Raw genomic sequence first — 13,145 nt, forward strand, 5'->3', positions numbered from 1 at the left:
GCAAGATAAAATAATCTATAATTTATAAGGTATATGCAAATAATACTGCTACCTGTATTCTAGCTCTTTTATATATCTCTGTGTTTTCAGATCCTCCAGAATGTTTTTCTTAGCAAGTCAGTTAGAATCCTAGAGAGGTCAGTTTAACTCTAGGTGTATACCGCATTTCCCTCCTCCTTTCCATCCCCCCCACCCCGCCCTCCCTGCAATTTAGGAATTGGAGAGAAACTAGGAAATGTATAATCTTATGAATAATAGTTGGCCTCTATTTAAAATACTTTTTCAAGGTATAATTCTGCTTAATAAAAATAAAATGGAAATGTGTAATTTTTTTTAAGGTGTTAAGAAAATATGGTTTGATTTTTCTGAATATATGTAAGCTAGAGAGTATTATGAGGGGCCAAAGAATGTGTTCTTCTTAGCAAGAAGATTATAGAACAGTGGTTCATTTTGGGAGATTGTAGTCATTCAGTTTGGGATACTATAGTATAGTAGGTAAGTTTGGGAGATTGAATGTAAATACTGTATGTGAAGGTCTGTGTACTTATACATATTATGTAGAATTTCTGTTTTTACATGGAAGCTAACTTTTCTTAGTTTTTCTTTTGACTTCATCTTAAGGTTTTTGTGTTTTGTTTTGGTTTTTTTTGGCTTTTGGAAGTTTAATATAGTCAAATAAGAATTATACAATAGGAAGAGTTAGGGCATTAGCTCAGTGCTTTACATATATTGGAAATTGATAAATACTTGCTAAATGAAGAGTTTATGTTGTGGCAACGAAGATTCGATTTAACACTCAGTACTTTTCCAAACTTACACATATTTTTATTAAAATTACTTGGTCACAGGTAGAATATATAGTGTTTTTACCTTTGTTAATTTATATCTGAGAAGAGCTTTTTTGTAGTCTTGTAGAAATAACTATTTTGAAATAACATTTAACTTTTTTTAATAGGCATCATCTTTTCCCCCCCATGAAGAACTATTAAAAGTGTAAGTAATAATTTTGATTCACGGTTTGGATAGTGGTAATCGTTTTTATGTGTTAAACAGTTCTCAGATAAGAATTTAATGTACCTCAAATGGCACCTAATTTTTCCATTAATGTTTGGATTTCTTGAACGACAGGGTCACTAGCATTTAGCTATGCCCTTGGCTAAACTGATGTGCTTTTTTATGATATTTGGATTTTTGTTAAGGGAGATTTTAAGGTTTTTAGTACTTTAGAAAACATCTAATAAAGCTAAAATACATATATGTGTGTATATATATATTTTTTTTTTTTCAAAGATTTTATTTATTTGACGGTGAGAGAGGGAACACAAGCAGGGGGAGTGAGAGAGAGAAGCAGGCTTCCCACTGAGCAGGACTCTGAGATCATGACCAGAACTGAAACCCAGAGTCAGATGCTTAACTGACTGGGCCACCCAGTCACCTTAAGGAGACTTTTTTTTACTAAAGCATTTTTCTTTCATTGTTAGCTTGTATTTTTCTGTAAAAGGGTATATTTAAAGTCATTTCAGCTAAGTTGGTATGTTTGAATATTCTAGTTGTTATCCACATTATGTGTATTAGGTGATAAAAGTAAAGATTCTTTTATCTTGATTCATTTACAAGGTTGTTAGTTTACTAGTTTAGAATTACTTACTGGTATATTGAGTCTGGAGTTTGTATAGAGCAAAGGTCAGCAAACTTTTTCTATAAATGGCCTGTAGTGAACATTTTAATTTTAGGCTTTGTGGGCCACAGAGTTCTGTTTTGCATCCCCCCCCCATTTTTTTTTTTTTTTGGTTTGTTTGATTTAACAATTCTTTAAAACCATAATCTCAGCTCTGGGCTTGAGGGCCAGACTAAAAAAGACTGTTGTTTGGGCCTCGATCCCTAATTTGCCAGCCTTTTATATAGAACCTACTCTTAAGAAGGAGCTATTTGTAATTTAACTTTCTACCCAAGCTGCTCTCAACTGTAACAGAATTAAATTGTGAATCTTTGCCATTGTTTTCTGCATTTCTGGGAATTAACTAATGCATTAGAATTAGAAAAACCTGAATCTTGAAAATGTTATGAAAATGATGATACCTACCTCACATTAATATCATACTTCTATTGTGGGTTAGCCATTTAAAGAAAGTCATAACTAATTTCATTACCTTTTGGGAAAAATATCAAAGGGAATATGTCTGTCAGTTTTCATTCTTCTGAAAATAGCTACTTCCCTGCCACAGATAAAAATAGAAACAACTATAACTACAGCAGTTCATATATTCATGAACTGTTTCTTAAGAGGATGATTTCTCTTGAGCACAAATATCATCATGCCATATTGTAAAAGCCATTTTTGAAAGTAAGAATGTATCACAAATAGGTTTTCTATGGTGACAATTAATAGCTAAGCTTAAAAGAGTTTGCTTGTTAAGTTAATAAGTTTTGCAAAGCATCATCTACTTGTTTTTATTTTGTAGTAATAAATACCTTCAGTGTTTACCTAAAATGTTGCTATGTGTATTTATGTTCTGGTTTAGAATTTCAGAAAGAGAGGAAGAAATAACTGGTCTTCAGAATGAGTTAGATTCTTTGAAGGAGGCTGTTGAACACCAGAGGAAGAAAAACAATGTAAGCAAATCTTTGTCAGAATAAAGTTTTTCTTTTTATTCACTGAAATACCGTGCATCACATTTTTAAAAAATTTACTTCTGTAGTTTTCTTCCTGATATTTGTAAGAAAGTACTGTTCTGTGTGTGCCTTTTTGGGGAGGATTATTAATCGTTTTATTGGAGAACAGATATTTTAATGAATAAATGAAAAGATGAATTTGTGTACTTCTAATTATCATTTTAGATATTGAACTATAATTACTACAGCTTCAGATTTCTTATTTTTTTTTTAAATACAGCTAACTTTCTGTTGAACTTTTATTTGAAAAAATTATTTTTTCATCTCAGTATTTTAAAATCAGTGGCATCGCCTTTTAATTTGACTGGGCTAGCCTTTTTGTAAACCAGAAGTAATCCAGTATTGAAACCTAGTATTTTCAGTACTTGTCTTTCAGAGCCTTGTGGAACCTCCTTTGGATCAGATTTTTGGTAATTAAGATTATTAGGGGCCTTAGAGCCTTAATACATTAATACTAGAATGGGAAGGGGTAGTACCCTAAGAAATTTAAGTCCTAATACTTTTACTGAATACTTTTAGTGAATTTGGGTGATTTTCTTAAATTCTTTTTGACCAGAAGGTGATACCTGTAAGTAGAATCCAAACATTCTTGCTAGAGAAGGGATTTTTGCACACAAAAGTATGATTGCTAAGACGTCAACAAGGCTAAACATGTTACTGAAATCTCTTATGGGGATATTGGTAGGAAATTGATATGTGTTTTCTAATGAAAGCTTAGTTTTTCAAAATTTGCATAAATTTGTTTAACAAGTTGACATGCACTTGCACTCCTGAGTTTGTCAAAATTAGGTACGTGAATTGCCCTTTGTATTTTTGTGTAATATTACTAACAGTATTGCTTGGCCACAAAACCTGAGGTGAATTTGCCAATATACTGGTAACATCTTAACTGTGTTTTATTATCCGGATTCTGAGATGAGGTGGACATAGTAATAGCAGTCTAATGCAGCAGCATTGCACCAGGCACTGAAGTGTGTGAAAAGAGCCAGAACATTGGGGAACGAGTCCATTTTAGTTCAGCCACCACCCTGGCTGTGTACATTTGGCCAAAATTGTTAACTTACCCTACCTGTGGTTTCCCCATCTATAAAATGGGAGTAAACACCTCTTAGCGTTGTTGTGAGAGTTAATGAGAATTTATGGGAAGCACCAAGTTCAATGTTGGGCACATTAAGAATTCAGTAAGTGGTGATTATTGGCTTTTTATTTTTTTTAAATCTAATGTTTAGATTTCTAAATCTGATGAAAGACTGAAATATAGCAGGTGTCCTTACTGGTATTTGCTAATGAAATGCTATTAAAATAGATAGTTCAGAACTCAGTTTCCAGTGACTTCTTTTTCTCTTCCAAAAGAATGTGGTTTTTAGCTTTCCAGCCTCCCTGTTTTCAGCCTTGATCAAGTAGCTCATACATTCATGTCAGGTTGCTTTATGGCATACACATTTGACTATGCCAAAAAAGATGGGCAAGCACAAGGAGTGACTCTGTTATTCCTAGGTGGACTCGAAATGCATTAATTCAATAAAACCTATTTAGAGGAAACGATGTTTTGCTGTAGTGGAAAGTCTGAGTGTTCATGGGCCTTGTTTAAGAATCATATGTAAAGCTTTTTGCAGTACTTGTGTATTTGCCCTGTCCTTAATCCCCTAATACTTGGTGTACCTGAAACCATAGTTTTATCTTGGTTTGTGTGTTTACTTTTGAATGCTTTCTTCTTTGTCACATGTACACAGTAATTACTCTATAGCTGGCATATCTGGTGTGTATACTAAAACATGGGAAGTGGGCATCTTTATTTTCTCATTCAGACTTCTAAACATTGCTTTTTATTTTTTTGCTAATATACATATTTCCCATTGAAATAATTTTGCAGTAACCAGCATTTAAATGCAGTGCAAAATACTGATGAAATAAAAAGCAAAAAATCTTTCAATTATGGATAAACTGAAATCATTCTTTCTAAAAATGATTAGGACCTTCGGGAGAAAAACTGGGAAGCAATGGAAGCATTGGCATCAACTGAAAAAATGCTGCAGGACAAAGTGAACAAGACTTCCAAGGTTGTAATGCTAACTCCTAGAAGCAATCCACTGAACAGAGAAAATCTGCAGCTTGTCTTAAAATCAGACTAAAGCATTTAATTTTACTGCAATTTAAATATAAAATCTCCTTATCATCCACATTTATCATCTCTGTCATCTCTGCTTTTTTCATCTACTCTTTGAAGCTTTAATTTTGAGCATGCAGTTGTGATTACCTGATTGTTTGAGCTTTGTTGATGACTGCTTTAAGCTGAAAAATCTCAAGAGATCTATGCTACCCATGTAAGCTCTTGTCACTGTACCCCTTGTGGGTTAGTTAAGGGCACTTTAGTAAAAATGTTGGCCCCCCAAAATCTAACTGAATTAATGAACACAATTGAATACCTAGATGCACACTAACTCTCCTAAGTTCTTTGGGGCACACCAAGATGACTCACACAAGGTAGAAAATGATCGAAGTGTTAAGTACAGGGAAGGGATCAATTCTGGTGGTTCCTTAGAAGAAATGAGTTAAACTTCAGGTTTTGAAGTGGCTGGACAATAATGGGGCATGTGTTATGTTTAGTATGGAATATTAATAAAAGGGATAGTTCTTTTGACCTGAGTATATAAAGTACTCCTAAAATATATAGCTCCCTCTTTTTCAAAACAATAGAAGATATTCTCCATGAGTTCAGGTTGTTCCATGGGTTCAGAGATTCTGATGGCTTAATACTGAGAAGAGTTGTTTTTAAAGATGGAGACAAATGAATGTGCCAGTTCAGTCAAGCATTTTGACAGTTTCTATCAAGAATATATGTGGGGGGGGGGAGAATATATGTGGAACAGGGGTATTGAATTTTGTAGATGGGTTAATAAAGTCAATTATGTGATTTAGTTGAGCATTCTCTAAGTATTTTGTGGACCATGGTAATCTATTGAATTTTAAATGTAGGTCTTAATGACATTTGAAGGACTTTTTTTTTTTTTTAAGTAGAATAGTTTCTATAAAGTTTTTTTTATAATCAAGTATGTTTGTCATTATTTTTCCTCTAGTGTAATAGACTTGTACTTCTGTACCTATTCACCTGCCTTAAATTTCACTAAGACCTAAATTTGGGACAGCTGGCAGACACTGGGACTAGAGAAATCTAGGCCAGGGAAAATAGAAAGCAGGGCCAGCTAGGTAGGACTTATTTCATTGTGAGTGGTTGCAGTCAGTTCCATTAGCAATGGGGGTTCTGGTGTAATTTCTGGTTGTTTTTGTTACTTTGTATTTTACTCTTAACACCTGCCTTGTAGTTTTTATTTTGTTCATGAGACTGGGTTTCTGGGAAGTATGCATCCCTTACTTAATATCATGCCATTCCTGCAAGAAATTACAGGCCATCATTTTCGGCATTCTTGCATATTATTTCCAAAAGAGAACTAGAATTTATCCATGTTTCATCGTGTGCTTTGTATAGAAATTGACCCTTATTTCAAAACTCAACACCACGTGTATGGTGGCTTGCATAGCTAGTGATCTGCAGAGAATAGAATTTCCAGTCTTTCTCTAATTTAATGGAATTTACACTGTTGTCAGACAGCCTGAGTATAAAGTGATGTTGATTGAAGCAGAACCATAAGTTATGCTGGAAGGAGAAAGAACTCTGTAGAACTCCTTTAGTGCTTTAGATGATAGAAGTAAGTAACAATAACTTTATGTAAAATATAAGAGAGGGTGATACACTGCTTTTTCACAGTTATCTTTAAAGTAGTAAATACTCTTGAGGAGCTACTATAAATGATAGGCTCATGTGGAAGATATTTCATAAATATTACACTTAGATAAAAATAGCAACTTTCCATATCCAGATCTTTTCCGGGTATTAAAGTGGAATAGAAAATGCTACCCACAACCAAACTACTAAATTAGATGGAAACTTTTTAGCGAAATTAGTACAAATCAAAATTAACTTATTTTTCTCCCTCTTGTTATAAATAAGACACATTTCTTTTAGTTAGATTCTTTTTCCCTTGGAAAGTTTTCCATAAAACTTCGTTGCACAGTGCTCTTTTCCTATTTTTCTTTAGTGATTGTTCTGCCACTTCTGTCGTCAGATGATAAAAATGACCTCTTAATTGTGAATTAATGCTGAATTAGCAGTTAATCATCTTCCTTGAATGAATGTATCTTCTGCAGTTAGGTGTATTTCTGAAAAATAGTGGACTTTATTGAATCACTGGAAGTAATCCATTAAAACATCTAGTAAAATACTGCCACTAATGTTGAAAAAAAGTTTTTTGTGTGTGTACAGAATGTGGTGAATCTCTAGCTTTTTATTGTGTAATTTTAGATTTTCATGTTATTTAGACTTTTTTTTTTTTTTTAAGATTTTATTTATTTATTTGACAGACAGAAATCACAAGTAGGCAGAGAGGCAGGCAGAGAGAGAGGAGGAAGCAGGCTCCCCGAAGAGCGGAGAGCCCAATGTGGATCTTGATCTCAGGATCATGACCTGGGCTGAAGGCAGAGGCTTTAACCCACTGAGCCACACAGGCGCCCCTTATTTACTTTCTAAATTGATGTGTATTCATCTTAAATCAGCGATGGATTTCAAAGGTTACATTTAAATGGTGTTTGAAAGATAAGGTTGAGATGTTGCTAGCTTGCTTTCCTTCTTGTCATCTGTTGAACTTCACAAGTGTTTTTTTTTCTTGGCTTAGTTTAGATGTGCGTTTTTTGGGTGTCATTTTTTAAATTTTGTAGAGGTAGTTTGACCATTAGATTTTTATTTAACGTGTAATCAAGTCATTACCCTAATTTTGACAAACCATAGTTTTGAGTTAATAATTGATATCCATTGTAGTTTTAAAATCACCAAATTTAGACATGCATTTGTAATACCTTTAAATTTACAGCTGATAGAGTCCTGTGAGTGTCAGAATTAGTCTTCTTGATACTTGGTATTGGTGAATTAATCACCATCAGTTTTTCCTCTTTTTCTTTCCTGTTTTTCGTATATGTACCACCCATCAAATTTTGATGGCCTTTTTTTTTCTTTGTAACTTCACTTGACCTTGAAACTGGAAATGTGGAAATGCCATTTTTAATCCCATGATGCTTTTTTTTTTTTTTTTAATAGAAAGAGATTTGCCAGCCAGTAAGCCTCAGTTATATTGTCCAGGTAGATATTTTTTGCATGTAGTTTAAGTTTTAGCTGTAGGAAGTGTATTTTTAATTTTTTGTTCTTGTTTGTGTTTTGCATTGTTTCTAGAAGGGCAGATCACTTGATTTCTAAGAGCAAGGAAAGTGTCCATATTATCAGATACTGCCTTGGTTTGATTAACTTAAAACATCATTATTTAGGATGCTTTAGAAATTTTGCAGATTTTTTCTTATGGAAGCATTTTAACGTTTTAAAATAAGAAATTGTAGCTTTTGTCAGTATTAAGATGAATTTTTAAAATACTGTGACTTTTTCCTCCCTTAAAGCTTAAAAGGCTTTTTTAAAAAAATTCTATAATCTTGTAAGTTTGACTTGGTTCATCTTCTGCCTTAGGAAAGACAACAACATGTGGAAGCTATTGAATTAGAAGCTAAAGAAGTTCTCAAAAAATTATTCCCAAAAGTATCTGTTCCTCCTAGTTTGGTAAGATTGATTTATTATTTTTTAAATAAGTCCTCTTTACCATTATTTAAGGAAGTTGTGAATAAACAACATTTGCATTCTACACTTGGTTTAGAAGTACATCTATTCCTTAATCTTTTCTATTTTTAGCATTGGGTGCTTTTGAGTAGGTAAGATAAATAGCTTGGTTCAAAACTCATTTCTGTTTATTCAACTGATACTTTTGTTGTATGCTATGAAATTTACATAATATGTATTATTTAGAAGATCATAAACATTTGGGAGAGATATTTCTTAATGTTTAATAAACCAGTTATGTTTTTAATAGCTTTATTCAAAACAGCATGATTTTATTATTGTAATTTAATCTTTTGTATTTATATATATATAAATATATATATATATATTTATATATATATATATATATATATATATGTATTTATTTTTAAGTGGGCTCCACAGTGCACATGGAGCCCAACATGGGGCTCGAACTCATGATGTTGAGATCAAGACCTGAGCCGAGGTCAAAGTTGGACACTTAACTGATTGAGCCACCCCGACACCTCAAAATAGATTTCTTCTAATTTTAGGAACACCTTTTTTTTTTTTTTAAGATTTTATTTATTTATTTGACAGAGATCACAAGTAGGCAGAGAGGCAGGTAGACAGAGAGACGGGGAAGGAGGCTCCCTGAGGGGCTGAATCCCAGGACCCTGGGATCATGACCTGAGCTGAAGACTGAGGCCTTAACCCACTGGCCACACAGGCGCCCCAGGAACGCCTTATTTTTTAATTAAATGTGTTAATAGTTTGAACCAGGCTCTTTTCATTTCAAAGCTCAAGATTTTGGTCACCTATTAACTTGTTTAAGGAAAGGCTTGAAGATAATACAGAAGATCTTGCTTTACTTCAGCTTAAGTGAGAGATAAAAGTTTCTCTGATTCAGAGAATTATTACAGTGAATATTTGAGGGCAGAGTGAGTGCATGTAGTTTCTTAAAATGATTAAAATTTTATTTTCATGGAAAATTATATAAATACTCAGAAGTAGAGAGAATAGCATAATGAAGCTGGTGTACCCCATTCATCAGTACACAGTCTTATATTACCTTGTTTCTTGTACTTCCTAGATTATTCTGAAGGAATTCAAACATCTGAGCATTTTGTCTATAGTTATTTTAGTATATATTTCTAAAAGATAAGGATTGCTTTAAAAATTATATTAAAAATCCTTAATTTATACATTTGTCATTGCATTTCTCCCTTTTGCCATATAAATTTTCAGTTTTAATGAAATAACAACCACTTACTCTAGTTTGTTATAGTCAGGACCTAAGTAAGGTCAGTATGTGATTGGTTTAAGATGTCTCATAGATCCTTTTGATTCTGCAGATTCCCTCCTATATGTCAGCAGCCCCCCCCTTCTCTTCTATTTTCTTTTCAAGAGGAAGAGAGTGAATTTAAGCAGGCTCCAGACCCACCATGGAGCCTGATGTGACGCTTGATCTCATGACCTGAAATTGATCTCATGAGCTGAAATTGAGTCAGATGCTTAACCAGTGGTGCCACCCAGTCCTCCTCCACCCCCCGCCTTTTTTTAGACCAGGTAGTTTCATAAGAAATTCCCAGTCTGGATTTAACCAACTGCATCCCTGTAGTGTCAGTGTGTTCTCTGTTCTTTTTATGTCCCATAAATTGGTAGTCAGTAGAGTCCTGATGAGATTCAGGTTCGGTCCTTCAGTTGTAGGATGGAGTAAGGCAAGACTTCTTTTTTTTTTTCTTTTTTAAGATTTTATTTATTTATTTGACAGAGAGAGATCACAGTAGACAGAGAGGCAGGCAGAGAGAAAGAGAGGGAAGCAGGCTCCCCGCTGAGCAGAGAGCCCGATGTGGGACTTGATCCCAGGACCCTGAGATCATGACACGAGCTGAAGGCAGTGGCTTAACCCACTGAGCCACCCAGACACCCCAAGGCAAGACTTCTTCATAGCAGTGTTGTGCACTTCTATCATGAGGTCTGTAAAAGGTCTGCTTGTTTTTCTTTGGCTGATGAGAACTTACTTAGGCTGGTTATCAAGTCTTTTTTTTTTATTTATTTGACAGACAGAGATCACAAGTAGGCAGAGAGGCAGGCAGAGAGAGGGGAGGAAGCAGGCTCCCCACTGAGCAGAGAGCCCAACGCGGGGCTCGATCCCAGGACGCTGAGATCATGACCTGAGCCAAAGGCAGAGGCTTTAACCCACTGAGCCACCCAGGCGCCCCAAGCCTTTTTTTTTTGACATAGCACTGCTAAACTCTCACAGCTTCTTTGTTTTGTGATATGACAAGATGTTTCTGATTTATCGTTTACGTCTTCTACCCCAAACTTGGGAGTCAACTGTTTCTCCGAGGAGCTCTTGGCTCTTCTTTCTGTGGGTGCTAGGTGTGGTATAAGTAAATTTAATAGTCCATTTTATGTGTAGTCTGAGTTTAGCTGTTGCTCTCAGATTATATCTACATACTGTCTACATTTAACTTGTACAAGAAGCAGCAATTCTTTTGTTTCCTTGGTAACTGTTGTGGATACATTCGGGTTTGATCACTAATAGTTAAATGTCTGCCACTATGAGTTCAACTAATGAGACAACTTGTACTGGACAGACTTAAGGATACATTGTTAGTTCTAGTGCTGGTCTTACATGAAGCCTAGAAAAAGGGGTTGCTATTTGTTTATTTAATGTTTTTTCTTTTATGGCCATGACCTGTTTTTATTTCTACTTTACAATTTTATTACTTAGTGGAAATAAAATTGGGATTTATTATATTTGGCTATATTGAGCTGAGAGTTAGTGATTATGATATCTGTTCTTTAAAGATTGTATAAAATCACTGACATGAAAAATTCTTCTTAATGTAACAGACTCTTTTTTTTTTTAAAGATTTTATTTATTTTTTTCAACAGAGAGAGATCACAAGTAGGCAGAGAGAGAGAGGAGGAAGCAGGCTCCCCGCCAAGGAGAGAGCCCGATGTGGGGCTTGATCCCAGGACCTTGGGATCATGACCTGAGCCAAAGGCAGAGGCTTTAATCCTCTGAGCCACCCAGGGGCCCTAACAGACTCTTTCTTAACCGCAGTATTACTCTCAACCGCCATATAGGTTTTGACACTACAAATATTTATAAATTACCATAAGATTTGGGTGATGATATTTCGCTTTTGTTCATCCGCTTGTTAAAAAAGTTGGCTATTTCTGCATGTAGTCTCTTATTTCTATTGATATATAGAAATATATCAACTCTGCTACTAAAAGTATAGCATTTTTAGGCTTTTGAAAATGTGAAGGATAGATTAATTTATGATAAAACTGTTAATTAAAGTTATTAAGTTAATATAGTCAGTAGATATAAAAGGAATTTTATACATGAAGTAAAATTTTTTTACTGTTTTCTTTTGCTTTTCTGCTAGCTAATCAATATAGGAGAGATCCAAACTATATGACCTAGAGGAATGTTTACAAACTTTAAGCAACTAAATCATCTTTTCAGCTGACTTTTAACTTTTATCGAATTCCAGTATTTGAAGCTAAGTAGGATTTTAATAGTATACGTTTAGTCTTGGATCAAATTTATGATGTAAGAATGTAATTTTGGGGGGCCCCTGGGTGGTGCAGATGTTAGGTGTCTGACTCTTGGTCTTGGCTCAGGTCAGGGGCTCAGGGATGTGAGTACGAGCCTGGCGTTGGGGTCTGCATTGAGTGTGGAGTCTGCTTAAGACTTTCTCCCTCTTCTCCCCCACACCACATGTTCACTTGCTCACTGGCTCTCTCATTCCCTCAAAAATAAATAAATCTTTACAAAAAATAGGCCTTTTTGACCAATTGGAACTATGAGTTACTGTACTGTGGGGTGATCACAGCATCCAGCTTTATTTGTTTTTTATTCTTACTTGATAAAGTATAGAGAATCCTGATTCAGCCATATCCGTAAAGCTTTAAATTTGAGCAGTTGATAGAAATCTCATGTGTTCTTTTTACTCGAAGTAAACTAAACCCAAGAGTTTAAATCAAATTTCCTCTTAGTCTCTTTTAAGTATCTAACAGATACTCTTTTTTTTTTTTTTTTTAAAGATTTTACTTATTTATTTGACAGACAGAGATCACAAGTAGGCAGAGAGGCAGGCAGAGAGCCCGACATGGGGCTCGATCCCAGGACGCTGAGATCATGACCTGAGCCGAAGACAGAGGCTTTAACCCACTGAGCCACCCAGGTGCCCCTATAAGAGATACTCTTTATCAGAGTTTAAAATTTGGACAAGAAGCATCAAAAATGTAGGATAATTTATTCTAAAATCTAGAATGACTTAAACCAAGGTATATGCCTTGTTTTTGCATTAGCTAATCTATCAGCACAAATAGAGCTTTTTTTGTTTTTATTTATTATAATTTTTCAAAGATTTTATTTATTTGAGAGAGATAGCAAGAGAGAGCACAAGCAGGGGTAGGGGTGGAGAGAGGGAGAAGCAGATTCCCTGCTGAGCAGAGAGCCTGATGTGGGGCTCAGCCCCAGGACCCCCGGATCATGACCCGAGCCGAAGACAGATGCTTAACTGACTGATCCACGAAAGTGCCCCCTTTTTGGTGTTTTTTGTTTGTTCGTTTGTTTTTTAAAGATTTTATTTATTTGAGAGAGAGAGCATGAAAGGGTCGAGGGGCAGAGGGAGAAGCCGGCTCCCTGCTGAGCAGAGGGCCCGATGTGGGACTCAATCCCGGGACTCCAGGATCATGACCTGAGCCGAAGGCAGTGGGTTATGCCTCTGCCTTCGGCTCTGGTCATGATCTCAAGGGTCCTGGGATTGAACTC

At 35.1% G+C, this 13,145-nt stretch overlaps 1 protein-coding gene across 5 annotated transcripts in view; it reads left to right on the forward strand.

Annotated features, from left to right (window-relative positions):
• KTN1 (kinectin 1) overlaps positions 1-13,145 on the forward strand; it is a 102,297-nt gene that overhangs the window by 73,935 nt on the left and 15,217 nt on the right. For 3 of the 5 annotated variants that reach the window (XM_045069784.1, XM_004738832.3, XM_045069781.1), the window contains exons 31-34: positions 956-993; positions 2,523-2,613; positions 4,647-4,733; positions 8,240-8,329. In XM_045069784.1, coding sequence (XP_044925719.1) covers positions 956-993; positions 2,523-2,613; positions 4,647-4,733; positions 8,240-8,329 — 306 coding nt within the window. The remainder of the gene's footprint in view (positions 1-955; positions 994-2,522; positions 2,614-4,646; positions 4,734-8,239; positions 8,330-13,145) is intronic. The other 2 variants (XM_045069782.1, XM_045069783.1) reach the window with 1 other exon arrangement.

This window comes from Mustela putorius, unplaced genomic scaffold, assembly GCF_011764305.1.
Source record: "Mustela putorius furo isolate JIRA1106 unplaced genomic scaffold, ASM1176430v1.1 tig00000129_pilon_pilon_pilon, whole genome shotgun sequence".
Lineage (NCBI taxonomy): Eukaryota > Metazoa > Chordata > Mammalia > Carnivora > Mustelidae > Mustela > Mustela putorius.